The following is a 9,564-nucleotide window of genomic DNA, read 5'->3' on the forward strand; positions in this document are numbered from 1 at the left end:
CCGCCCGCCACGCTGACTGGAGGGTCCCGGTGGCCCTCAAATGCCTGCAGGGGCCGCTGCTAGACAGGTAACGGGGGTGAGGAGGGGGGCCGCCGGAAAGGGGCATCGCGAAGGGGGGCTGCCCTCCGTGGGGAAGGACTGAACTGAACCCGCCTTCACCCTAAACCAGGAAGGGGGTCTCACGCTGCCTCTTTGCCCGGGACACTCCGTGAGTGCGTCCCGTCGGTGGGTAAAGCGGCCACGGGTGGTGGAGCCCGGGCTCTGCCGGGCGTGGGTCGAGCTGCCATGGCGAAGGTGCTGGCGTGGGTTTCTCAGGTTGGTGGATCAGAGTGGGTGTCTTGTTGGGCAGCGCAGCTTTAAACCCAAGGGCAAAGGAGATCCCATGAAGACTGGTTCATCTTGAGCCATGAGAAAGCACGTACCAGCCCCGGAGCTTCCTCTCTTTCACCCATTGAAAATGGGTGGTTTCACTCTCAGCACATGCGACACTAAGCAGGTTGCCTCTTTTGAAGGTTTTTTCTTCTGCAATGTACACCTTGGTTCCTCCTCAAGGTGGGATTTGCACAGTTCAGCTTCTTTCTGGGTCTGTTGGTTGCCAGCCGTTCTGCTGAAGTATCAGTGGGTTATTAAAATACAGTGATTATTATAGATTTGTTGTCTACAGAAAGAGACAGAGAGAATATAAGGAATATATTATTGTATCCACTAGAGATTTCTTCTAGCTCCTAGAAGAAGCTTCTCCGAGACAATGCACAATTGATTTTTCCTGCCCCCCCCAGATCTCACAGTACTGAGAGAAGCTAATTTAAAATAATAGGCTCGTAGGCCCCCACGTACAACTGATGTTTTCCATTAGCTCTTCAACTTGTAGCATTTATGTTCCCTGTTTTCCTGGGGCCCAAGTGACAGCATGTTTATTGCAGGAGCTGTCACTCTATGTAAGGGTGCAGTAGGTAATAATTTTTCATCCATCTCTGCCTCATTCACTCTCTAGAGTGCTAATTTTTTATCATACCAATGCAAATTTGCCTCTTCTTGGGCTGTCTGAAGCTTGCCTGACTGTAAACCTGCCTCTTGTGTCTTACCTAGGTGTCTTTATTGCCTCAGGTTTCTTTGATCTGATTTTAGGCATTTAGGCAGAATAGCTTCACTCAAAATAACAAGGCTTCTACTTTTGTGACCCAGTATGCTGTAAGTTGTTTTAAGCTATCTCACCTCTTATTCCCCAGGTGTGTATACACAGGCTTTATCTCTGAAATCTTGCCAGAATGAAATGGAATCTCAGTTATGTTTTTAAGCAGGAATATTGTGTTCTCTGATAAGTTTATTGTTGGGGCTTTTTTCTTTAATTTAAATGTCTGCTTAAATCCCTGCTAATCAGAAATACAATGTTTACCCTCTGAGCTCAGTTGGAAGAAAACAACAAATATTATTTTTAGCCTTGCAAGAATTTAGATTAGTGTGCCATCTAACCCATGAAATTATGATGAAAAGGGCAACTGAGGTAATTAAAATAATTCAGCCACCTAACATATATCATGCAAAGCTTGGAAATGCTGTCAGAAGACCGAAACCTGTAAGAAATCTGTTATACCCGAGTCCCTGCAGCAAGTGATTTGTCAGTTGTATAGTAGGCAACACAAAATGCCGTTCTGTAAATGCTGTCAAGAAAAGGGAAGAGTTCACGGTGCAGTTAATTCCCCAAACAGGGAGCCTGCGCTGTGTATCCCAGAACTTGGTGTGTGATCAGCCAAACAGCAAAGCCAGTTTGGAAGCTATTGTGGGCTTGTACTAATTTAGGCATTACTCAATGCCCTTCTGGTATGGAGCAGACAAAGGTGAAGTGACTTACAGACACAGGAATAGACCGCGATATGTTGCAACTCGTTTCCCAGCTACAGCTGAATCCCATGCAGATGTGCCTCACAGTCTGGGAAAACCCCTAGCTTTCTCAAACCTAGTCTTTTCTGGAGAGAAGGAGGAAGGGAGGGAGTTGTGTCTTTTGTCCTATGCTTTTCTTGAAAGTTGCCTTTTTACTTTGATCAATTCTTAGAGTTTCCTGTAATAGAAGCCTTTTTCCATCGCATAGATAAGGACCAACAATTGCCCTTAATTTCACATCCATCTAAATTCAAAGTTTTCCTGTCGTAAAAGCAGCAGGCTTTAGTTTTCCAGGCTTCCTCTTTTCCCCATATACTCTGATGGCCTTTTCTTTGTGAGGGCTAGATCTACATCAATGGGTCCAGACTGACGTGAGCTCTGCAGTGTGTGCCCTGAGCTTGATGGACACAAGCCGGCTCTCATCCAGGAGCTATATAGCCACATTAACACGGCGCTGTGCTGAGCAAATTGTGATGGGCATAGCCCTGGCTTGTACATAGCCATGCCCCAGCACAGCTGTATTGCTTCTGAATCAGACTGGCTCACATCCAAAGGATCAGTCTTAGATGTGCTGTAAAAGTCCTGTATTTGGATATCCCAGTCACGTACTTGTACCTGTACCAGACTCTGCTGGTACAAAATCTAAATCTTTTTTTCTTAGAATTATCCTTCATGGTCCAAGTATCCTCACTGCCAACAAACCTATTTTTTTCAAGAACATTTGAGATATAAGGCATACCAAAAATTTATCGTTTTTAGGGATAGAAGCATACTCATTCTTAAATAAAACTTGAGCTTCTCAAATCCACATGCTGCAAGGTCTGAATTTGTAAAGATGCATCAAATTCACATTTATGAGAAGGTTTGATGTAACAGAGAGCATTCACACAGCCAAATTCAAGTGTCCGAACATCATGAGGCTGGTCCCTTCTTGCTTCCTGTGCAACCAGGGAATGTTTTTTCTGGAGGATGATTCAAAGCAGGGGCCCAATTTGAAGGAATAATTTATGTGAAAACAAAACATAGTTGGCCATTCCTTTTCCTTCAGAAACTTAAGGTCCATTCCTTTAACCCATATTATTTTAGTGCACGTCAGTGACCACTAAATTTAAATGGTTGGAGATTTGCGAATATTAAAATCTCCACTCTGTAGGAGATTAATATTTGGCCTCCATGAAAACTCAGGGTTTGAAGGTGGGCAGTAAAATAGGGCAAATGTAGTTGGTTGTTACCATTATGGCTACACAGGTCGGTGAAGAGTTCTGGCTGTATCCTTATTTATTGGAAACATGGATGAAACGTGATGGAAATAGAGAGATTTGTGTGGTACAACAAAACTGGGGAAGCTATCTTGTATTTGCATTTGCAGACTCACATTTGTCTTACAGTATCTTGTTATCAAAACAGTATAGTAGGAAACAAATGGTGAAAGGTGGTGGTACTGCACATAGGTACACAATTTTTTAAGAGACTATAGCAAACCCAACATTTGCTTTGAGTTTCCTAGTATTGGTATGGTAACCTTGTTTGTTTGTTTGTTTTCTTTTCTTTAAGTGATAGAAACCATCTTCTAAAAGAAGCAGAGATATTACACAAAGCCAGGTTTAGTTACATTCTGCCAATTTTGGGAATTTGCAACGAGCCTGAATTTCTGGGGTTAGTAACAGAATACATGACAAATGGGTCATTAAACCAGCTTTTACATGGGGTAAGTGTACTTGCAGTCTTTAAATACAATCCCTGGTTGTTTCAAATAGATCGTGATTTCCATACTTAAGGGAAGTAGTATAGTAAAGTGTATTATTAATAATATTTCAAATTAAAGGACAGTCATCATCACTAGTAGTTTTTGGTGCTCAGATAGACTTCTGTACCCCATAAAGACAACAGACCTCAGCAGACTTTAGTTTTATTACACTTTTTCCTTTATTGTTGTGACCTATAACTGGCTTCATGTTGAATTATTACATACAAGCACTTTAAAAATCTCTGTTATTCTCTAATTAGAAGCTGAAATACTTATGCTTACTTCAGCCTGGGTGTCAGAATTATTGCCAATGTAAATACTACACAAATATGAGGGTTTTTTCCTCAATCTGAATCTTTATTAAAAAAATTGAAGATTTTGACTGTAGTTTATAGAAGTCAAATATTGCTAATCTAAACAGATATGGATATTTCTACCAGATCTTACTCTCAGGAGTAAGTTCTCCTGTGCTGAACTCTCAGCTTCTGCCATTAGCTTGGTCTGAGCATCAAGTGGTGCTACTGTAAAGCTACTGCAGTTTGTGTCTCAACAGCACTGCAGTCTTGTCTGTACCTTTAATCAGTACATATCTCATGCCTTAGAGAGCTCAGCTGTGTGTTTTTCATAAAGGCATTTGTGTCAATGTAACTTTTAAGATTTCAGTTGAGTTTTACTGCCTTTTTCTTGGTGCATTAATATTTATAAAAGTAGTATTTTGTGCTTAGTTTCACCACAGCTTTTTTTTTTTCCCCAATGTCAGTTGAAGATACGATTCTTGCCTTCCTTTGTGTAGCACTTACAATCTGTGGGTTGCAAGTTTCATACAGGAGTTCATCTGTAAATCATATTTTCGTATGAATGAGTAATATAGTAAATGTCCTGCATCATGTATACCAGTATATAACACTGCATGATTAACATTTGTATATTTGTTTTAACAGCTAACCAGTCTTAATGCTCAGTTACAATTTTTTAAGGAGTTCATGTAATGTGTGTTTTAAAAGATTACTGCTTGTCCAAGTCACTTTCTTCTTATTATGAAAGTTAAGTCTTTGTGTTGTGCTGTTAGATCGGAACAGAGGATTATATTCTGGTTTTGTGGTTTTATCTTGGCAGAAAGATGTATATCCTGACATTCCCTGGTGCCTGAGATTCCGCATTCTTTATGAAATTGCATTGGGAGTAAACTATCTGCACAACTTGAATCCTCCATTGCTGCACCATGACTTGAAAACTCAGAATATTTTGCTGGATAATGAGTTTCATGTCAAGGTAGAGTTATTTACTTCTTATGTTCTTCAGCATCCATAATGAGTGAAAGTGTTTTAATTATTGTAGAGGAGGAAGAGTGAGGATGTGGCCATACAGAGGGGACGTAATTGTATACCAGATGTTTTCTTCTGTCCTTGCAGACAGAATTTATCAGCTTCTTTTGAAAACTCTGCTTTGCTCAAGTGTGGATTTGATCCATCTGAAAAGACCAGAAAGACAGAATTCAGGCTGTTAGTGCTATAGCAGTAGCTGATACTCAAAAGCAGTGACACTCTTATATGGCAACCTTCCAAGGGTAGCTGTGTCTGGCTCTTTCTGAGGAGAAAACAGAAAATGTTCCTGTCTGGGATGCTCAGACAAGTTAGTTCTGGAGGACAGTAGATCAAATTCAAATGTTAATACCCCATTTGATGTTTATCATGCAGTATGGACATGTATGTTCTGTTAGTACAGTATGAGAACATGTAAAACATAACTGCGAAATCTGAACATGTTGGAAGATGGCTTCTGTGAAGCTCATTAGAGCAAGCAAACATACATAGAGAAGTAATAGTAGTTTGAAACTTTAATTCTGCCTTTTAAAATATCATTGCCAGGATGTGAAAAAGAGACTAAAAGTACTTCTAACAAAATGGTTAGGTGCTTCCATAATTGCAAGAGTTGGGTGTTGTTTTTTTTAAAAGATCCTCTGGTTTTAAAATTGATAGAATATACTACTCAAGTAAATGAGAAATAAGAGATATTTTGCACTTAATTTATACTTGAATGGCGAATGCTTCAGTTATTACCATGAGGTGAATCTTTTTGTGAGTCCGCTGAGCAAAGATCAAAGATCCAGTGCTGATTTCTTCTTTCTCCATTGCAAAGACATTTTTCTTGGCAGCAAGGCGCCTTACGCAGCTTTGTCTCCGCTCACACCCTCAGCAGGTCATACCTCCTCCCACTCAGTTGTGCTGGTATTGCCATCTCAAGCTTCCTGATAAACCTGATTGGGGAACTGGTCCAAGTAATTTTTTTATCCACTCTTTTTTTAATCCCTAACAGCATTGGTGTGGTCTGGTGCTCTGCCTGACCACATCTAAACAGTTGCTTTCCTGGAGCAATTGAGGGGAAGAGGTTAACTCTTGCATACCTGCCCTGCCTCCTGCAAGGGGTCTTTGGAAGACAGTCCTTAGGGTTTTTAAGTGGGTTTTGGAGGTGAAGCAAGATTCTCTAAATTAGGACAGCTGTCAGGAAATGCAAGGAAGGTTATCATGCATGCCAAATAGAAGTAGTATTGCATATGTATAAAAGTAACACCATTCATAGAGTGCTTCTGACTGTCCCAGATCTACTGAATAAGCAAGATAACGCGACCAGTTACAGTAAGGAAGGCTTGATGAGAGTGAGTTGTAGAGAAGAAAAGATTATTTTTCACTGTGGATTTTGACTGTACACTCTCCAGAAAGCTTATTTCTGTTATCTTAGTTGCCACAGTGCTCGCACAGGCACCTTTCTTCAAAATGTTTTTCCTCTTATGCAAATGCTGGACAAGTGCAGAGCTCATAGCTGGCTGTTTATCTTTCTCCCTTGTATGCCAGGCACTCAGCAGCTCAGCCAGCAAACTTACTCTGCTGTCTGGTGGTCTCCCTACCCGTAACCTAGTCTGACATCTTGCTTCCCAGCTCATGGATGTCTGGGAATGTAAACTGAAGTCAATTAATTCTTTATGTAGATGTACTGTAAACTCTATAGGAAGGGACAAGGCCCCAGAGTGCAGAGTAAACAAAATATTCAGCAACTTTTTGCAGCACAGAATTTCAGAAAATCAGATTTATTAATTCAAGATTAATATTTCATAGTTTTGAGGGTGAGGTGGAGTGCCCTAAAATTATTCTGTGAGACCAACGGTCTTGGGATATCTGCAAGCTAAGTTACATGGAGCTGTTATAATTTATACTAAATTTGTGCTTTCTTCACAACCAGGGAGCTAGAAGTACTCAGTGGGGTTTTGTTTGCTTTTTTTAACCAAATAAAGTGATTTTCTTCATACAGGACAGACTCCCATAGCAGATTTTCCAACCAGAGAGTATGTGAGTCCTTCCTTAAAAGAACAACAGGATAGGGCAGTGCTATAGGGATAGCATGAGTCATGACCTGGGAATGCTTTCTGAACTGGAGCTGGTGTTTCCTGTTGCTAGGACAACCGTGTACTTTTTGTGTATCAGGTTAAGGACTTTTAGTGACCTGTTCTTTCGGGCGTATTTCAGGAATTTCTAACAAGGGTCAGCAGATAAATCCAGTTTTTCTTCTCAGAACAACTGATTTGTCCTTTCCAGATTGCAGATTTTGGCATGTCAAAATGGCGTGTCATATCCATGTCGCAATCACGAAGTGAAACCTCTTTGCCAGAAGGAGGGACGATTATTTACATGCCACCTGAAGATTACAATCCAAGTCAGAAAACCCGTGCAAGTGTAAAACACGATATCTACAGGTAACTCATGTTGTTCTCAAGTGGGCTTTGCAATCTGAATTCAAATTTGATTTACTGAACTTAGACTTTAACATATTTTCAGCAATTTTATTATTTTCAGAAGTGTCATAAGTGTATAAGCAAAATGAATCGAGGAAAATAGAATTGAGTGGTAGCTGGATTTGATCACCTATTTCTTTAGGAAACACTGTCACAAGTGTAATGCTCCAGAAATTAAGCTAGAACTACAGAAACAGACAGAGGAGACAGGTTTCTATAAATAAGTGTACACATAGAGACAATGTAGGGAGGGGAAAAACTGTTCACACCATTATCTCAATGCACATACCCTTGTAATTTGTGCACGTCAATTAACATAATTTGCAGAATGTACTTGGGGGAAAGAAGAAAACATATTTTTGGAAAGGGGTTAGGACAAAACAGGCTAGTGGGGTTGGAGGAAGTATTTAGAGAGATCTCCTTAAGGAATGACTTACTTTATGAAAGTTCAGGTAGATTTGCGTCAGTCAGTTCTGAGTAGTAGAAGTAATAGAATAGGAAGTAGTAGAGTGGTGGCAACCCATATAACAAAATGGCAATTGCTCTTAGGATATTAGAGTTACAATTAGCTAATCCGAAAAGGCTTGGAGAGCTCAACGATTACTTGAACAGTTGTGGAGGGAATTGTCATGTGTAAATGGAGATTGAGGAGGCATGAAGAGGTATACCACTGTGACAAAGTCCATCTCTCTGTTGCACTCTACCACCTTTACCTTCAGCTGTCTTTGACAGGGTTTTATTTTGGTGAGAGATGAATCAATCTCAGAGGGTCTTACTGACTTCCAGGGAGACCACTATTTCTCTTAATTATCCCTTACCCTTAAGGGGCACACAAAGTTCGTTGACATTCCTGTCCAAAGAATAGAGATGGTAACATACCTGCTTTCCTCACCCTTTGATGAGAAAATCTGGACTAGGAAGACATTGAAAAGGAATAATGTTATATTATGGGGAAAGAAGTAGTAGGTTGACATTTTCCCCTCTGCCTTCTGATTTTAGAGGATTTGAAAGTGTGGCTGGTGGCTTAATGAGTGAGTGGAGATGAGGAAGACAAATGTTTGTTAGAAAGAAGAAAACCAATGTGTGCAGAGGAATAACAACCCAATGGGAGAGAATAAGAGAGAAAAGATAGTGGAGATAGAGTAGAAGAGCTTAGAAAACTGATAAATTAGGAAGCAAAGAGATTATTTGAGGAAAGAGAAAAGAAACTGAGACAACATCATAAAGAGGGATGGCAGTTCAAGGCATGAAGACATGAAGGTAGAGAGAGGGTGAAGGAAATGACCACCAGAAAGGTCACACGGGAAGATCTGTGCTCAGAATCAGAAGGAGATGTTATGAAGCAGAAATAAGAAAGGAAAACACAAATAGTGTGAAGGGGAATCAGCAGGAAGTGGTATGCTGCAGTGTTGTAGAATTGAGAAAATAGTCTTTAATTGTAGAGAGATTCCAAACTGAATGAAAGGCTGGATGTCTGATTAATTGACCACAGCAGATACAGCTGAATGTTGTTGAGATAATTTGTGAGGAAGGATCTTTCTTAAAGAAACAAATCGTTTAAACAACAGTGAAGCAACATTAACTTTTGCAAAAGGAAAAATTTGCCATGCCAAAAAAATCAGCCTGCATGAATTTCTCAGGAACGCATCAACAGCAGGCTTTCTAACAGGGAGGACTGCTTTTATTAAAAGTTACTTGAATAAATTTTATCACTGATGAATGTTAAAATGTGAATGGAATAAGTAGTTAGGAAAGCTCAACTTATATGATTGATTTTAAGCATCAGTTACTTCATTCTTACTTAATTTTTTTGATTCTTCCTAATTGGTAGCTGTTAGATGATATAATGCTTAGAGGCAGTTAAATGTAACCTGTATGCAAAATTTGGTACTTCTTAGTGATATAGGAAAATACTGTCTTTGTGTACAGTTACTTGAGTAGTTGACCAACCATTTATTCTGATAAGTGTAATTCTTCTGTAGCAAAAAAAATAATTCTTTGCATAGTTTCATTTTTTTTGCTTCAGTGGAAATTGGATTTCAATTTTTTTGAAGTAACAAGGATATGTTTGACATTGGAAATTAGTTTCTTAAGCAGTGAAATATTTTTGCTCTCTCATTTTAGCTTTAAAACTACTAGATTTATTCCT

General features: G+C 39.7%; 1 protein-coding gene across 1 annotated transcript in view; it reads left to right on the forward strand.

Annotated features, from left to right (window-relative positions):
* Positions 1 to 9,564, forward strand: part of RIPK2 (receptor interacting serine/threonine kinase 2) — a 23,549-nt gene that overhangs the window by 1,538 nt on the left and 12,447 nt on the right. The window contains exons 2-5 of the mRNA XM_019471057.1: positions 6 to 67; positions 3,436 to 3,589; positions 4,745 to 4,900; positions 7,219 to 7,376. Of these exons, the coding sequence (XP_019326602.1) occupies positions 6 to 67; positions 3,436 to 3,589; positions 4,745 to 4,900; positions 7,219 to 7,376 (530 nt within the window). The remainder of the gene's footprint in view (positions 1 to 5; positions 68 to 3,435; positions 3,590 to 4,744; positions 4,901 to 7,218; positions 7,377 to 9,564) is intronic.

The sequence above is a fragment of the Aptenodytes forsteri genome, unplaced genomic scaffold (genome assembly GCF_000699145.1).
Source record: "Aptenodytes forsteri isolate BGI_AS27 unplaced genomic scaffold, ASM69914v1 Scaffold208, whole genome shotgun sequence".
In the NCBI taxonomy this organism is placed as follows: domain Eukaryota; kingdom Metazoa; phylum Chordata; class Aves; order Sphenisciformes; family Spheniscidae; genus Aptenodytes; species Aptenodytes forsteri.